General features: G+C 38.3%; 1 protein-coding gene across 1 annotated transcript; it reads right to left on the bottom strand.

The window, feature by feature from the left end:
* Positions 1-6,692: 6,692 nt before the first annotated feature.
* Positions 6,693-7,139, bottom strand: LOC141590080 (uncharacterized). The gene has a single exon (XM_074410692.1). It carries the CDS (start codon positions 7,137-7,139, stop codon positions 6,693-6,695), a length of 447 nt encoding a protein of 148 aa, XP_074266793.1.
* Positions 7,140-18,379: the final 11,240 nt, after the last annotated feature.

Genomic DNA, 18,379 nt, shown 5'->3' with positions numbered 1-18,379 from the left:
GGTCATTACTTTTATTCGCCAACCGAACAACGTGTATTTGTTGCGGCTAGTGCGACATTCTTAGAGAAGGAATTCCTCGAGAATGCAAAGAGTGATAGAACCTTCGAATCGTCGGAGATTCGAACCAAATACCGAGCAACCATTGGAGGAACCAGTTCCTTCAATCCCCTGCTTGTTAATATTCTGAGGAACCTAGGAGGTCGGGAAGAGTCTCTATTCCTCCGGACAGATACATTGGTATGGTCGAGGAACATGACATAGATAACATTCTACTCTTAACGAGTAGTGAACCCGCAACCTATAAAGGTGCCATGACTAGTTCTGACTCAAAGCTATGGCTTGAGGCCATGCAATCCGAGATGGACTCCATGTATGAGAACAACGTATGGGATCTTGTTGACTTACCTGCTAAGGTTCATCCCCTTCAATGCAAATGGCTTTACAAGATAAAGCATTCTGTGGAAGGTCAACAAGATATCTATAAAGCACGACTAGTTGCTAAAGGTTTCACCCAAGTGCCAGGTTTGCACTACGATGAAATTTTTGCACCCGTAGTCATCTTTGCGTTCCATTCGGATTATCTTAGCGATTGCCGCTTTTCATGACTATGAAATTTGGCAAATGGATGTAAAAACCGCCTTCTTAAACGGTTATTTGGAGGAAGAGTTGTACATGGTACAACCCGAAGGTTTTATCGATCCTAAACATCCTAAGAAAGTGTGCAAGCTTAAGCGTTCCATTTATGGACTTAAGCAAGCTTCTCGGAGTTGGAATCATCGTTTCGACCAAGTGATAAAAGAAAATGGATTTACTCGATCGGTCGAGGAACCATGTCTATATATCAAGTCGAGTGGGAGCAAGATTGTCTTCCTAATATTGTATGTCGATGACATACTCCTGATTGGGAATGACATACCTCTCTTAACTTCGGTAAAAGTATGGTTGAAGAACCATTTCCAGATGAAAGATCTGGGTGAGGCACAAAGAATTTTGGGCATCCGTATCTATCGAGATAGATCACGTCGAATGTTATCTCTCAGTCAGGAGTCTTATATAGACAAGATACTAGAGAGATTCAGCATGACTAACTCCAAGAAGGGGTTTCTTCCTATGGCTCCAGGGGTGCATTTGAGCAAGTCTCAGGCACCAGAGACACCGGAAGAGAAAGAGCGCATGACACGGATTCCTTATGCGTCGGCTATAGGATCAATCATGTATGCCATGATATGCACACGTCCGGACGTGACAAATGCATTGAGTATGACAAGTCGATTCCAACAGCATCCAGGTGAATCACATTGGATGGCTGTCAAGAACATTCTTAAGTACCTACGGAGGACTAAAGATTGGGCATTGACTTATGGAGGCGAACAAAAGCTATCGCAAGAACCGTTACGCAGATGCTAGCTTCCAAACGGATCGAGATGACTCAAAACTCGCCTGGATTCGTTTTTACTCTTTAATGGCGCTGTGATCACGGAAGAGTTCCAAACAAAGTGTTACAGCAGATTCTACGACTGAGTCCGAGTACTATGCCGCGTCTGAAGCTGCAAAGGAAGCGATATGGATGCGTCAATTCTTACAAGGACTATCCGTAGTGCCTAGTTCGAATGACCCGATCACCATCTATTGCGACAATAGAGGTGCCATCTTCCAAGCTAAGGAGCCTAAGTCTAGCAACAAGTCTAGGCATGTACAACGGAAAGCTCATCTAATCCGAGATTACGTGGAGCAAAAGGAGGTAGTGATAGAAAAGATTGCTACAGATGATAATATAGCAGATCCTCTCACTAAACCATTACGACAAGATAAGCATGAAGGGCATGTAAATTCCATGGGAATTAAACGTGTTCCTGAGTTGTAGTACTCTTTTATGGATTAGATTCATTCTCCATTGTACTCTATACGACATCATCGTTTTGATATTTATATATTTTGTTTTTCATGTGGATTTGTACGACAATTTTTGAACACCACAAAGTGAACTGAACAAACATTATATTTTTGGTCCTTAATTGCCCACGTGAACTGATAACTCTGGCAATTATTTTGTGACGTTGGTTGATGGTGGGTTCAACGAGCCATAAGTCAAACGGTTGACTGACCAATCACAGAGGCGAGTTATACGGATATCTCGTAGGACACAATTGTGACATCGACGTGGAGTCCTAAATGTTTTATAACATTCGGTGCCAGGTCGTGGATAGGACCTCCATGGTGATCCTAAGAGTCGATTCTTTTGACTATCGACTGTCTCTTGAGATTAAGGCAGATTTTGGGTGACTTTGGTTTCTTTCTCACGGTCATCCGTAACAGGGGGCCAAGTAGATTTTTTTCTGGGTCATTTCATGCGTGCGTGAGACCGCAGAGTCGATTGAAGGAAATATTCAGCCTTTATCGGTACTCGATATTTCTCGGGGCCACTGAGGAGTCAGAATCGAAATGCATGGCCATGCTCGAATACGGATTCGTATTATCGCTTAAGTTTCTCTCTAGTCGGGAAACCACTCTTGATACTGGATCGATTGTAAAATACGACCTTTGCGGATACGGATCGCAAATTGTTTTACATTGAGTGGGAGAAATTTTAAATGAATATGAGAATCGGTTATCACACATACACTTGTACGGACAAGTGGGAGTTTGTTGGAGCCAGTGTCCTCCGGTTAGTGCGGATAACGTTATTGCACATACACTTGTACGGACAAGTGGGAGCTTGTTGGGGTGGTGTCCTCTACTGATTAGTGCAATGACATATAAATCTCTAAAAGGACCAAAGGGTATACTTTTGTATTATTATCAGTTGGTCCACGTTTATCAATAACGGTTGGCTTGCTAGATAAGTTTGACGTTATTGTCATACAGATGGCGGTTATCAACTGGTCCCTAAAAGTCACACCTATAGGATACGTTTGAGAGATGTGACGGTATGAAAATACAATCATGTTGATGCCTAATATGACTAAGCAGTTAGTCGGAGTTATTGACTAATAATTAGTCAAACGCGATGTTGAGATATTTTATTTAATACGGATTAAATAATAATGGCTAAGGCGAATTAAGCAGTTGATTCGTAAATTAAATATAAATGATTATATTTGATTAATGTATATTGAATAAATTAATTATACAATATTGTCATTATCGGACATGTATTATTATATCGACTAATTCATGTTACTAGACGATATTTTAATAACCGATAACCGATGACGATTTATAATAAAATCGCGTCATATACATTTAGCATTTTCGAGTCGGACCACGAGTTAAAATGAAGAGGAAATGAAAGCCCATTTCCCCCCTTGGCTCACGGTTTGGCCGAATGAGGAACAAAAGGAGAGCTCCTCTCCTTTTGTAACCTAATCATTCATTTTTGCAAAAATATTAGGGTTTCGGGGCATCTTTCCTCTGAAATTTCTAGATCTCACATCGTAAAAACTCACAACAACTCTCTCAATATTGCAAGTCAATTAGAGAGTATTTCTAGCACAAGGGGCATAGTCTCAGACGGTCTTGGGTGCAACGATTAGGAGGAAATCTACTTTGATTTCTGTTCTTAGGCCGCATTCACAAGGACCCGAGGTTGTTTCTTTGTTCTTTATCGTTTCTCTATTGTTTTTCGTTTATGACATTTTATCACATGTAAAATTTGCGTTATAGTCCTAAAATACATGGGTTTTATACGGATATTACCTCACAGCAATAGGGGTCGAACACAAGGAAACGGGAATTACGTTGTGAAATGCTATGGGTAGATTCTTATCAAGGTCGATTTCGTTTTTAGTTTGGTTTGTTTGTTTGATGACTAATAAAAATTATGATGTAAATTATATAATTAAAAGGGAGTCTAAAGGGTTCGGGTCACACATGCAAAGGTAAACATATGATCATGATAAATTCGGTACTAACAACATTGTCAATTGTTTAGGCTTAGAGATGCCCACCTTACGGCATTAGTATCAACCTTAGACCGGGTCCTAGAGAAACTCTCGTCCATGACTAGGTCGTCCTAATACACATGCTTAGTCTAATTCAATTACGTGCCTCTCGACTTTAGAATGAATGAACAATCTTAATCTACGATTACAGCCGATAACCAAAGATTAAACGTGACAATGCAATGTGATAGAAACAATTAAACAATATTATTAACAACCTAATTAAACATGTTATATATTTGATTTAGCATGGCTCCCCTAGCCTTTAGACTAGGAAATTTAGCTACTCATATTAAAATATAAATTGCAAACTATATTGTAAGAAAGGCTAAACATGGTTCTATGATTTATATAGATTAGGTGATATAACATGTAAAAGAAATAATGCTAATGTAAGATGAATAAAGTACTTAATTATAAACTATGTAATAACTAAAATAGTAATGTAAAATTGCAAACTAAAATTAGAAATACCTTAATAGAAGAGAACTTATATGGAAGAACAAATAGAATCAAAAGCTTGAATAACAAATGCTTGAACAATAACTTGTAGAACAAAGTGTTGAAAGATTAAACTAAGGGAAAGCATAACAATTTGTAAACTACAATGAAAACTTATTGAGAGAGATTATAATGCTTAAGGCTATATAAGGAAATGAGACGTGAAAATGAGATACCCTAAGCCTTGGAAAGCCTCTCCTATTTATAGGAGAGGAAGAAGAAACGTAAATCATCAAGGAGCATGCAGCCCCGATTGGGGTCGTGGGTTTCTTGTCCGTTTCCAATAAATCCCATCTTAAATGGTAAGAGTATCCTATGTGGGTGATTAATTAGCGATTAATCACCCGGTTTAAGACCTAATCTCTTGGCATCTTAGGTAGCTTGGAATCCTATTCTTTCCTCTTTGACTTGGACTTGAACATTGAGCTTGACTTTGATTGTTGACTTCTCTTGTATTTTTATTTTGATCCAACATTTCCCTCATGCAAAGTCCATGCAACATCCAATTCTTAGTCCATTTGCTCTTCTTTCCACTTAGCTTGCAAATTCTAGCAACTTTGTAGTATTTTAGCTCCAAAACGCTTATTCCCTACAATATATGTCAAAACATCTAAAACAACTAGAAATGCAAATATTAGCTATTAAACACTTAAGATAAGTGCTAAAGACATGTATAATCAAGCTAATATAGGGGGTTAAAATGTATAAATATGCACTTATCAATAAATAAAAGACATAATTAAAAGCATATGAGAAGGACAATTAAGTAATTGAATAATTATAACGTGATTGAATAATAATTGAAGAATGATTAATAATGTACCTTAGATATTGGTTGAAGAACAAATTGTAGATCCGAAATAATAATGATAGCCGACTAACTTAAGAATTTTAGGAGTTCTAATAATAATAAAAGCGTAACCTAATAACATAACACAAGTCTTATATTTATATCACAAATTGTATGTCTTTTAGGAAATATCGGAAACGTCTTCAGTATGCTAAATACTCGATCGAGTACAGGACACTCGATCGAGTACTTGGCCACTCAATCGAGTACACGACAACTCGATCGAGTACACAAGCATCTCAGCGTCACTCGTGCAGTTCTTCATCAATTATCATCTTTCGTTCTTCTAGATTTCCGTACCATGCTTCGTGTATTCCATCATGCCAACTCCGCGGTGCTACATTTCATCCTTTTGGTCCATAAATACACTATTTCTACATTAAATACCAAATAGCGGCAATATCGACATTCTAATATAATTGGCATATAAATAACGTTAATTAACACGAAAACCGTATCAAAAACAACTTAAAGGAAGTCATAAAAGTATATATGAATATGATTCATCAGTAGTGTAATCAAAACCACAATAATGCAACAATTTAAAGTTTCAAAGATTAATGACGAAATATATACAAACCAAGTTCCAAAGTTGTCAAATTACAAGTCCAAAATCCAAATTAAAGTAAAGCGGAAGCATAAAAAATTCTAACGATAAAACTAGCAAGCTAAGGCTAACTCTCTGATCGATGTCAAACTCGCCCCTCGATGCCCCACAAGCATCCACCATCATCAATCACCTGAAAGTCAACCTAATCATCATCCGACAGGAAATATCATGTGGATCACGGTAGAGAGTTTTGAAAAGGATTTTTATCACAAGTAACACGCGAGCCAACACAAGGTTGAGTAGAGAAATTCCACACACAATTAAACCACAAAGTGACAATAATCGATACATATGAGCAACAACCTCAACTCATGCATCTAACATAATTAAACATCAATATCTCAATTTTCGACCAACACATAATTATTACAAAGCAACTCTTGACACACATGATTGTCAGGATCCCAAATGAACCCGGACGCGTGCTAAACTCACACGACAGCCCTAACAAGTGTGCTACAAATCACACGGCAAACAAGTGGTGCTCAAATCACACGGCGAACGTGATCGATCACGAATACTCCCCGGATAATAAATGGTGTAGTAAGCCCACAAAGGGAGACTCACGGGTGGTCCTCCACGTACAACGGTGCCCAAGGAACCCGGTTACCCATACGGGTTCCTAACAAACAAAGTTCAATGTCAAGTCGATCTACATAAACATAATAACAACACAACCCTTACTACATCCATAACACATTATTTTTTTTTTGGTAAAATGTGAGGGTATTATACATATATATAAAGAGTTTCAATTACAAAAAAATAAAGGCCAAAACCTTTCATGGAATTATATAAAACTTAAACTCCCTAGCCAATCTAGATCCTGTGATGTCAGCTTCCTCTTATCCCTTTCCTTTATCCTTTTCTTCATATCATCACTGATCAACTGTGCCACACGCATTGGCCTCATTACCAGTTGCTCAATTCGACTCTTGTTTCTCTGCTGCCACACCTGGTACATAGCACTCAGAACCAGGGCATTCATTACCTTTCTTTGCGTTTTCAGGCCTGTATTATGGATGCACCAATGCAGGATATTAGTTTCAGGTAACTTTAAACCAGTACACTTCATCAAAGCTTGTATAACCCTTCTGCTGAAAGCGCATTCAAAGAACAGATGCTTTTGTGTTTCTTCAGCCTGCCCACATAGGAAACACAATCCATCAACATTCATCCCAAAACTCTTCAGTCTGCTGTTGGTGTGTAGGGAATTGTGAGCTATGAGCCAGCCCATAAACCTGTGTTTAGGAAGATTCCAACTATCCCATACTGCATTATGCCACTCTACCTTGGTCCTTGCTCCTCTAAGCCACTCATAACAACCAGCAGGAGTATAACCAGACAGCTGCACCTAGGGATGGCAATTGTGGCCCAAACCGAACCGAACCCGAATCGAACCGAAGGAGAAAAATCGATCCAAACCCACCTTTTAAAAATCCATAACCGATCCACTACTTAAAAACCTATATCCAAATCGACTATTGGAAAACCCGAACCATATCCAAACCCGATCCATTCATACCCGAACCCGATCCAATCAAATATTTTTCAAAATTTAGGCTTTATTAAGCTCGAAATTTCAATTTTTTTCATATAAGATAAATTTTTTATATAGTAAATCAAGTTTCGAATTGGATTTTGGATTATATGGTGGATCGGGTATGGATTTGGGGTGGGTATGGATTTGAAAAAATTATAATGGATCGGGTATGGATTTTAAAATTTTAGCTATGGATCGGGTTTGGATATGGATCGGTGATCCAATAAGTAAGTGGATTGGGTTTGGATCTTGCAAAACCCGATCCAACCCGACCCATTGCCATCCCTAGCTGCACCTGCCAAACCCCCTGACTGTAGCCATTAGCAAGCACCTGCTTCACCTTGCATATCCTCCTTGATGACCGGGTTTTGCCGTCACTTCCGGTACCAAAAACTATTTATAAAGAACCAAATAAAAGTAGTATTTATTCGGGTGTCGAACACAAAGATGGCGGGGGTTAGATACTTGGTTTGTTTAAGTCTTTAGTTTAGTCAAATAAAATAAGATTGATTGATTATAAATTAAGATGCAATAAGATATAAAATTTAAACTAAATGAAATTGTTTTTAATTAATAAGGGAAAGCTAAGGTCTTTGGGTTCACAAAGGGCAATTAGGGGGAGAAACAAGGTCTAACAAGAGAAGGGTAATAATAGTGGTCAAGGGTTTAAGACTAATTTCTTAGTCACCTTAAGCTCCTCAATAAGTTGTCACTTGATCGAGATGAACTAGCTACAAATAAAGCATAAAGACTACCCAATAGCATGAGCACCAAGACGGATCGAATGCATCAAAGAGACGTTCTAACTTTCATTAAAACTCATCGATAAGCACTTCTAAAACTATCTAATAGCACAATGCACCAAGGTAAGCCAAACATGTTAATGAAATGTCCAATTTTCATTGAGGCATTTCCACAAACACTTCAAATGCATTAAGAGTAGAAACCACATAATCACCCAATTCAAAAGGTTAACAACCCACATTCATCCCCTTAATTACCCAAATTCCCCCTAGACCCTAGATTAGACTACTCACACATGTTCATGGGTGAGAAATTAACAACAAATTGCAACAAAACACAAGTAAACATTGTAAACATGATAAAGATGGGAACTTTGAATGAATAACAATTAACCAACATAAGAAATGTAAACAAATGAAAACAAATGCAAATAAAAGATGAGAATTGTACCAACAAAGAGGAAAGTAGCAAGCTTGGATAATAATGGAAGAATGAATTTCTTCAAATCTTCAAATACAACCCAAAATACTAATTGTATACTAATGAGAAATGAAGAACTTGCATAAACAAAGGAAGAAATAAACTAAAATTAAAGAAAGATTACAAATTTTTATTGAATGAAAATGAGAAAGGAAATATTAGGGTTCTACAATATTGAGAGAGAATGATGGACTAATCTAATTTTCTATCTAATGTAAGGTAGTGTAATTTCTAATAATATGTAGTGTGTCTAATATATATATATATATATATATATATATATATATATATATATATATATATATATCCTTCTAATTACTAATCTAATGACTAATAATAATAATAATAATAATAATAATAATAATGATAATAAACACTCTAATCCTCCCCAAAGAAAAACAATCGACACTTACAACTCAATCATCAAAACAAAAAGGAAACAAAAAAGGAAAAAGACGGAGCAGGAGGGTTCTGCCGGCCCGCCGGCCGCCGGCAATGTCACCGGTAGCGAGACCATTGAATCAGGAGCAGAAATAGGATGGGGTGTGCGTTATGCCGGTCAGTCGGCTACCGGGGCACCGATAGAGTGAGCATCAATTCTTGTGAGAATTTGAAAGGGAGGCTTTGTGCCGGTATGTCGGCTGCCGGTTAGCTATGCCGGTAGCGAGACCATTACAAAAAGGAGGAAAATTGAGTGTGTGCCTGCCGGGGTACCGGCATAGGCAACAAAACTTCAATTTAGCTCGGTTTCGATTCCGAGCTCGAGTTGAATGATGACGCCAATGGTGGTGTGCGGTGGTGGTTGAATTGATGGTTGTTGGTGAATGGAGACACGGGTTTGAATGTGGTTGCAGGTCTGAATGGAATTAATGGTGATGAAGGTGGTGGCTGTTAATGGAGATTTCGGATTGGGACGAGGTTGATGTCGGGTTCTGGACTGGTGATGAAGGTTTGTTGGTGACGGGTTATTGTTGCTGGTGATGGTGAGGAGCACCAAAAATGGTGATGGTGAATTAGATGGTGGAGGTCGAAAATGATGGAGGTATGAATTGTTGATGGGAATTTATTGGTGAATGGTGGCTGCCATGGTGATTGAACTGGTGGTGCGTGGTGGTACATGGTGATGACGAAGTTTAAATGGTAAAAATGGTGATTGGTGGTAACTGTGATGGCTGCTGCTGTTGTAGTCGTTAATGGTGGTTTGTGCAGATGGCCGTGGTGGCGTAGCAGATTCCGTGGTGGTCTGAATCATGGAGCTTGTCGAGCTGCTGCAAAATGTCGCAAATGGAGTTGTTGATTGATGAAGTTCTGGGCTGCAATGGTGAGGTGAAAACGAAGATGGTGATGTCGAGTTTAATGGTGGCCGAGTATGGTGCTGGAATGAATTGATGCTAGTGTGAATGGTGGACAAAATTGGTGCAGGTGATGTATGAATGGAGGATGATGGTGAAGAAGGAGCAGCGGATTTGTTAATGGAGGGTGAATTGGTAGGTGAGCAGCTATACGGTATTGATTGGTGCAAATTCTTTGGTTGCTTGGTGTTGACTGGTTTGATGCCGAGGTTGAATTCCGATCTCAGAATCGTTGTTGCCATTGTTGCTGAAGGGTGATGTGAGTGAGGTTGGTGGAGGGTGGTGACGGTCAGTGGTGGAATTGGTGAATGGTGGTACTGTTTGCAATGTTGCTGCTGAGAAAAGGTTGATGGTGGAAGTGGAATTTTGATGCGGAAACGGAGTTGGGTAGCTGAAGGAGTACGGGATTTGTGGACGAATGTTGTTGAGTTGATTGGTGGGCAATGGTGTTGTATTGAATTGAATTGAGATGGTGGTGTTGATTGATGACGTCGTAGTGCGAAACGGAGGTGAGTATGATGGTGAATGTGAATTTGGTGGTGATGTTGAAGACAAAGGGTGATGATGATGATGGCCAATTGCCAAGTCAATTGTTGACTTTTCATTTTTCTTGACCCATCCTTAAGTTCCTTCTTGACTTAACTTGGCTCGTGCTTCCGTCTCATTATTCCGTCTCACCTACAAATTATAATTATTAAAATAATAATAATACTATAAAAATCCGACTAATTAATAAATATAACTACGACGACTAATTATTATAAATTAGTAATTAAATGAGCTAATTAAACAATTAAGCACGCAAAATCGAGTCGGAATAAAATATAAATGCGGGGTAAATAGCGACTAAATACTACTCATCAAATCTCCCCACACTTAAACCTTACTCGTCCTCGAGTAAGCTCATTAAATTAAACTAAGACCCGTAATAGAAAAGGACTAGATAAACTAATAATATCCGATGAAAGGCAATTAACGGGCCTCCTCCGTCCCTTCAATTCACACTAAAACACAATGAGGTATGCATTCCGATGCAAGGCAAGTGGGGGCTTGCAGAAAATTTTGACACATCCAACATTTAAGCACGTAATCAATCATAAGATGCATCACAAAAAGTCAAACCGCTTTCCTCATCTAAGCGGCCGTTTTGCTTCGAACAATTAAAGGTTTTGGTCGGGAGATACCGTCTCATAGTCTTGGCGGGTGTCAATGCCCTAGTGGTGGCTCAAGCAACCTCGATATGACAACCAAATGCCTAGGAAACAAATTCAAAGGCGGGAAAGGGGGAAGCAAAGACTAACCTTCAAGATTTACACGACACACACAAGATTCGACCAAGTTGACCCATGACTAAGGGGACCAAGACTACCGACTTCCTCACGGTTGTCACTAGTCTCTCATTTTCTTTTTAGAACGGGTGATTTTTGTGCAAAAAGTAACCAAAATCACTCAACTACTCGACTCGTGAGACATGCCCGCAATCTAACATGGAATCCTCTCCTACAAGACCATTCATGAGATGCAAAAAAAAGAAAATATGCATAAAAGAAACATGGGTTGTAACGGGGCTAGGTGACGGGTCGAAACGGGGTTGGTGCAAGCACCATTTTGGGAAAAATGTGGAGGTACACATCAAGAAGTTGCCAAAATTCCATTTCTTCCACTTTATTACAACAAATGAGTAACGTCTACACCCTAACAAAAATTGGTTCCCCGAATTTATGCAAAATTGTGCAAACCCGACTCACTTTGGAAAAACGCGAAAATTATCACCTTATTGCAACCAATGAGTAACGTCTACACCCTAACAAGAAATTGTCTTGCCAAAATCAAGCAAAAATTGTGTAAACCCGACTCACTTAGGAAAAACATCAAATGCCCTTTTATTCTTGCAACGCCTTTTTCTACTCCATTGATGAAGGAGTGTTGCTTGGCTTTTTCTCATCAAACAAAGTAATTGTGCAATTTTTTTTTCTTTTTTCATTACATTTTTCTCCTTTTCTATTTTCTTTTCTTTTCTTTTTCAAAACCTCTTTATTCAACCCAACCAAATGAAGGCAATTATTCCGACTCAAATCATCAACTAGGACTCAAAACACCCTTCTTCATACAACCAACAACATGTAAGCAACTTTCTTGATAAGGGAAGGTTGTTTATGGTATGTAGCTAGTTTTGTAGGTGCCAAAAGAGAGGTTCAAGCTCAAAAGGGGTTAGCAAAATAGGACCTAGTCTAAAGGGTTGAAAAATAGGCTTATTTGGCAATGTGAGGCTCAAAAGTGAAATGCAACTAATTGTTTCAAAATATGCACATAAATGAACATCTCATGGTCTAAAAAGGAAAGGACGCCATGCATGTGCGTCGTGATGTGACATGCCACGCAAGGAGCCTACTCACACCTAAGGGAGACCGGGTATGGATGTACCGGTCCCAAGATGGCTCTAAATCTCACATGTAAGTAGCTATGTCGAAATCTAGGCTTAGTCTACGGTCTTGGTCTCACACGGTGGTCAAAACTTTCAGGTCTAGCCTCATTTCCCGGGTATTTGCAAGCAAATACCCTAACAAGGAGGTCAAAAGGTGCAAGCCACTAAGAGGGTAAAGACACGACCTAGACAATATCATCATAGAGGGTATCATGCTCCCTTCCTAGACCAAATTTTGTTCAAAAATTTATATACAAACTCAATGCAACAAGAAGAAAACACAACACATATTTACATGTGAAACGGATGCAAGCAAGAATTGGAAATAAACATAAGGTAAACATGCAACAATTTGGACTAATCCTAACAACACATCAACACCAACAATCCACAAGTTCCCCAAGGGAACATCCAAGGCACAAAATCCCATTCTCCTTCAAATATACAAGATATAAAAAGAAAGAACGGTAAAGGAGTAAGAGATTAGAACGAGTTTACCAAGCGACTTCTAGCTCCTTTTTGCCTCAAATGGTAGATGCATATGCCAAAGGTTAGCCAAACATATATATACAATGCAATATTTTTGGAATTTTTGAATTTTTTTCGATTTTTAGGCATTTTCTTGCCTTTTCTTAAATTTACAAGTATATATGATATGAACAAATATAGACAATATTCACAAGGTGGATATTTCCCTCCCCACACTTGAAATTTACATTGTCCTCAATGGAACAAAGTATAGGGAGAGAATAGGAAGAATAAATAACATATTTTTGTTGGTTTTTGAATTTTTCAAAATGTAAGCACATGTTTTTGATTTTTTTTTGAATATTTGAAAATAAATAAAATGTTTTTAGTATTTTTAAATGATAGAATTTCCTCCCCACACTTATTTATTTACATATTGCCAATGGAAATAAATGTGTGGAGGAAATTCGGAAATGAAATACATGTTTTTGGTGATTTTTGATTTTTCAAATTTTTAGTGGTTTTCAAATAGGTATGCAATGCATGATCTATTCTATATGCGGAATTGAAATATGATGCAACTATACTATATGAATGCAAAGAGAGCTAATTTGGATTAGCTCCTAATCGGAATCATGTCACCAAATGCAAAATGCGGTAAAAACTTAACTAAAGAGGAGAAGAATATATACATTGCGGTGGTTCTTAAGTAACTCCACCAAACCTGTTCATCAAGGAGGATTCAATCAACCGGGATCACCATCTTGGAACCCCGCTATTCCCTTAACAACTTCAAACTTTCCCATGGAGCAAGAGCTCCCAAACTTTGACAACACTTCATGTACACCATTCATTGCATGGTGCACTTCCAACCATTTCCGGGCCACTTCTTCCTCAAGCTTTTTCTTGTCATGGACAAGATCTTCTTCCTTTTCAAGTTTGGGGTCAAATTTCTCTTTTCTTTTCACCTTCTTTCTCCATCTTTTTGGTTTCTTCTTCTCAATCATTGGCTTCATTTTTGGAGGGGTATTAGTGCTAGAATCAAATTTGGGAGGGATGACATTGGGGTGATCCTCTCCAACCTTAAGCTTCAACTCTTCTTTCCCTTTTTCATCTTCTATCATCAACACTTCACCTTTCCCTTTTTCATCAATCTTCTTTGGGGTTTCCTTGCTTGAAGTGACCGAGCTACACTCATCAAGTCGGGAAATATCTTCATGCTTATCAAGGCAAGTAAATTGGTAGGAGGTGGGAGGTGGAGGAGTCAACTTCTCAACATTGAGGTTCATGATGTCGTCATTTTTATCCCCATTTTCTTGACCCTCCAAATGAATCGGACCACTTCCAAAGAGGAGAGTTTCAATATCTTCCAAACTAGTGTTAAAACTACAAGTATCATAGTTTTTCTCACGGCTCCTCAACTCCCCAAGTATGGTAAGTTCAAATTCATCAACCTCCATTTTCAAAGTCCTAACCTCTTCCCCACACTTGTCATTGACACACACTTCATCTTCATGAATTTTAGAAGGAATTGGTGGTGGGAGGTCTTCCTCATCATCATAGATATTCTTTTGCTTTGAGATAACTTCTTCAAGAAAGTTGGTGTAATGAGGTGTCTCTTCCTTTGATGGAAGAGTGACTTCCATCATTTTCATCAAGTTAAAGAACTTATCGACACATGAGTCTTCATTGGTCACTTCCACCCTTTGAGAAAAAGGTAAAAGTGGCACATGAGGAGGTTTTGGTGTAACCTTGGGTTCCTCAATAACCAACTCACCAACTTCTTGTTTTCCCGATGAGTTTTCCTCCCACATTACCATTTCTTCTTCTTCATCCTCGGTTTCAACTTCTTTCCTCTCAACTTCTATCCCCATAATTTCTTCAAGAACAAACTCATCCTCAGTTTCACACCTTCTTTGATCAACAATTTCGGAGGTAGTTGATACAATCGAATCATCATTCTCTTCACCCACTTCAAATGATATTGGCATTGTCTCATTACCAAGATTAGGGGACATGCATGCTTCTTCCATTGCCACTTCTCCTCCCACAATGATTGTGTTGACCTCATTGACCTCTATAGGATCCTTAGCATTTTGCCCTTGCCCTAAAAATTCATCCGGTGGTGTTTGAGGGTCAATAAGAGCTTTGGAACCCATTAGACGGATAATGGTACTTTGGGAGGCATAGAGTTCCTTTATGTTTTCAAAGACTTGGGTCTGAAGAAATTTTTGATGGGCGGAGAAGCTATTCATGCTTTGTAGGGTTGAACTTGCCAAGTCTTCTATCATCTTAAACAATTTATCATATTGAGCATCTCCCAAGAAATTTCTTGTTTGAGGTGGTGGCTCTGTTGGGGTTGGTGTCCTTAACAGTTAGTGCAAGGACTTATAAACCTCTAAAAGGATCAAAGGGCATACTTTTGGTATTATTATCAGTTGATCCACGTTTATCAATAACGGTTGGCTTGCTAGATAAGTTTGACGTTATTGTCATACAGATGGCGGTGATCAACTGGTCCCTAAAAGTCACACCTATAGGATACGTTTGAGAGACGTGATGATGATGAAAATACAGTCATGTAGATGCCAATTTTGACTAACCAGTTAGTCTGAGTTATTTGACTAATATTTAGTCAAAATGTGATGTTGAGATATGTTATTTAATACGGATTAAATAATAATGGGCTAAGGCGAATTAACCAGTTAATTCGTAAATTAAATATAAACGATTATATTTAATTAATGTATATTGAATAAATTATACAATATCGTCTTTGTCGGACATGTATTAATACTTCAACTAACCCGTGTTATTAGTTGATGTTTTAATAGCCGATAACCGATGACGATTTATAATAAAAACCGCGTCATATACATTTTAGCGAGTGGGGTCGGTTCAATCGGATCACGAGTTAAATGAGGAGAAAGTGGAAAGCCCACTCCCTCCTCTCATGACCCGCGGACCGAGGCAACAAAAGGAGAGGCTCCCTCTCCTTTTGACCTAGCGATTTTCATTTACAGAAAAACTAGGGTTTTGGAGATCAAGCTTTCTCTGAAACCGAGATCTCACATCTCGAGAAAAACTCACATCAAGTTCTCCCAATATTGCAAGGCAATCGGAGAACACCTTCTAGCACAAGGGCATTTCTCGGACAAATCTTGGGTGCAACAATTAGGAGGGAATCTCGTTTGATTTCTGTTCTTTACGCCGTGCATCAAAGGACCCGAGGTTGATTCTTTATCTTTATCATTTCTTTATTGCATTTCGTTTATGACCATATTTCACATGTTAAATTTACGTTATAGTCCTAAATTTAAAGGGTCTTATACGGATATTACCCTACAAGTGGTATCAGAGCGAGGCCACGTAAATTTTCATTGTGATTTTTCATAAAAACGATTTGAGACGATCTCGGATTGCCTTGAAAACCGTGAGGCAGCAATTTTTCTCTCGGCTGAATTTTTTTTTTTTGCTACTGTGTTTTCGTGCTTTGAAAACCGTGCGGCCAAACGCGTTTTGCGGCTGTTTTTGTTTACGTTTTCAATTTGTTCTTTTACATATTGTTATTTTATACGGAGATTATAGCAATATGTCAAGTTTTGTCTTTTATAGAATTGTTTTGATGCGGTTTTGATCAAAATCAAAGTAGGTTTTGCATTGTCAAACTGTTTTCACGAGGGTTTTGAATTTTCAGCCATGTTTGCATTCGATCGAGCGTATTTCTACTCGATCGAGTGCTATTTCTGTCTTGTTTTTGCTCGATCGAGTCCCTGTTGTACTCGATCGACCCCTTTTCAAACCCCTCTGCTCGATCGAGATGTCCTCGTACTCGATCGAGCAGATTTGCTGATAAAAGTACTCGATCGACCACCAGTTTAGTCGATCGAGCACTTTCGATTGGCCATCCTCTCGATCGACTTGCAGTTCGATCGATCGAGCCCTTTGTTCCTCGATCGAGCACTTATGTCCCTGGATCGAGGGATTTTGTTTTAAGCGACTTTGAAAATTTATTCTTTTTGTTTTAAATTTTCTTTTGGCCTTAATTTGTACTTTACACGGATATTGTACACTCGCTATGATTGTGAAACGGTTCACACACGTACCATTAAGTTATTTTAAAGCGTATTTAAAGTAACGGACTGTATTAGATTAAAATTAAATTGATAGAAGCAGTTTTATCACATGAATTTTAATCATTAAAAGGTGGTTTGGATAAATTTAACATAATTACAGAATTATGTCACGAATGAATTTGTTTTTAGTTGATGCATTTAATTATCGTTTTGTTGAATGCCTTGAATGCCTTTAATTACGTATTTATTTATTTTTGCAAACGGTTGTACCTTAGTGTGGCCTTAGTAGAACGTGTTACCGTAATGATGGAACACGGTCTTGGTTGTATTTTGAGATCTCGTATCTCCATTTTATTTCTTTTAATTACAGTTTTAATTAGAATGTAAATAGGTTTATATTTGTAATTTTAAATTGTAATTTTTGAGAAGACCAAAGATGGAGACCGGATGCTCACTCCCTCTACTTGGATCAAGATGGAACATCAAGACAAGCTTCTCGGGTCCAACGGTGGATTCCAAAGTTGTTTTATGTTTTATTTTACTAGGATAGGCCACACTAGGAATTTTTATTTACGTATTGCATTCTTTTATTTATTTTTCCGTTACGATAGTATGCATCATATTCCGCCTAAAAAACCAAACCACCTAATTATTGCATGAAAACTGACACATATAGAGGTCACGAGTTAGTTTTCATTGACATTCTCATGTCACACGTTTTTTAAGCCATCACCCAAATTAATTCATTCACGCAGACGCTAGTTATTCGTTCACTTAATATGAATTATAATTTAGTTGATGGGATCTTCCTCGTATAAACAAAAATTGAGAACGGTCTTTATAGGTCAAACTCCAATGAGTCCCTTCTTCGTCGGTAGGCATAATATGACCCCTTCTACGTCGGGTAAGTTGGAACCGATTGACCTATTTTATCTCAACACTATGGTCACTCGTACGATCCTGTGACTGTGGTGGACTATAGATAGGATTTACGGAAATCTATCGACCAAGATTTCTTACGGAAGAATTAGCTAAACAGTTGGCTTATCAATTTACTGAAATTGAATCTTGGGATCACTTGTATCATTCTTGAGGGAGATCAATTATGCAAGTGCGAGAGTCTACATGTTTAATATGAATTTTAAAATAGACTTAAATCACCTCGATGAGTTGCTTATTTCGTTTTGTTTTTCTTTCTTTTCAGTGTAGATCACGAACTTTTAAACTGCTAATATCAAATGGTGGTTCTACGATAACCCAATGCCAAGTGCCACATTGGACCGTGAGTCCCGGCTTCGGATCTTCATGAATCGGATGAATCGGTCTACTCGGCGAAGAATGATGGATCAAACTTCGCGGACTAGGAGGCGGCATTACGGAATCTTTGCC

The sequence above is a fragment of the Silene latifolia genome, chromosome 7, assembly GCF_048544455.1.
Source record: "Silene latifolia isolate original U9 population chromosome 7, ASM4854445v1, whole genome shotgun sequence".
Lineage (NCBI taxonomy): Eukaryota > Viridiplantae > Streptophyta > Magnoliopsida > Caryophyllales > Caryophyllaceae > Silene > Silene latifolia.
This window is presented reverse-complemented; position numbering and strand designations above follow the sequence as displayed.

Excerpts from the sequence above, each read along its gene's own strand:
- LOC141590080 (XM_074410692.1), bottom strand. The coding sequence starts at position 7,139 with ATGGGCTGGCTCATAGCTCACAATTCCCTACACACCAACAGCAGACTG.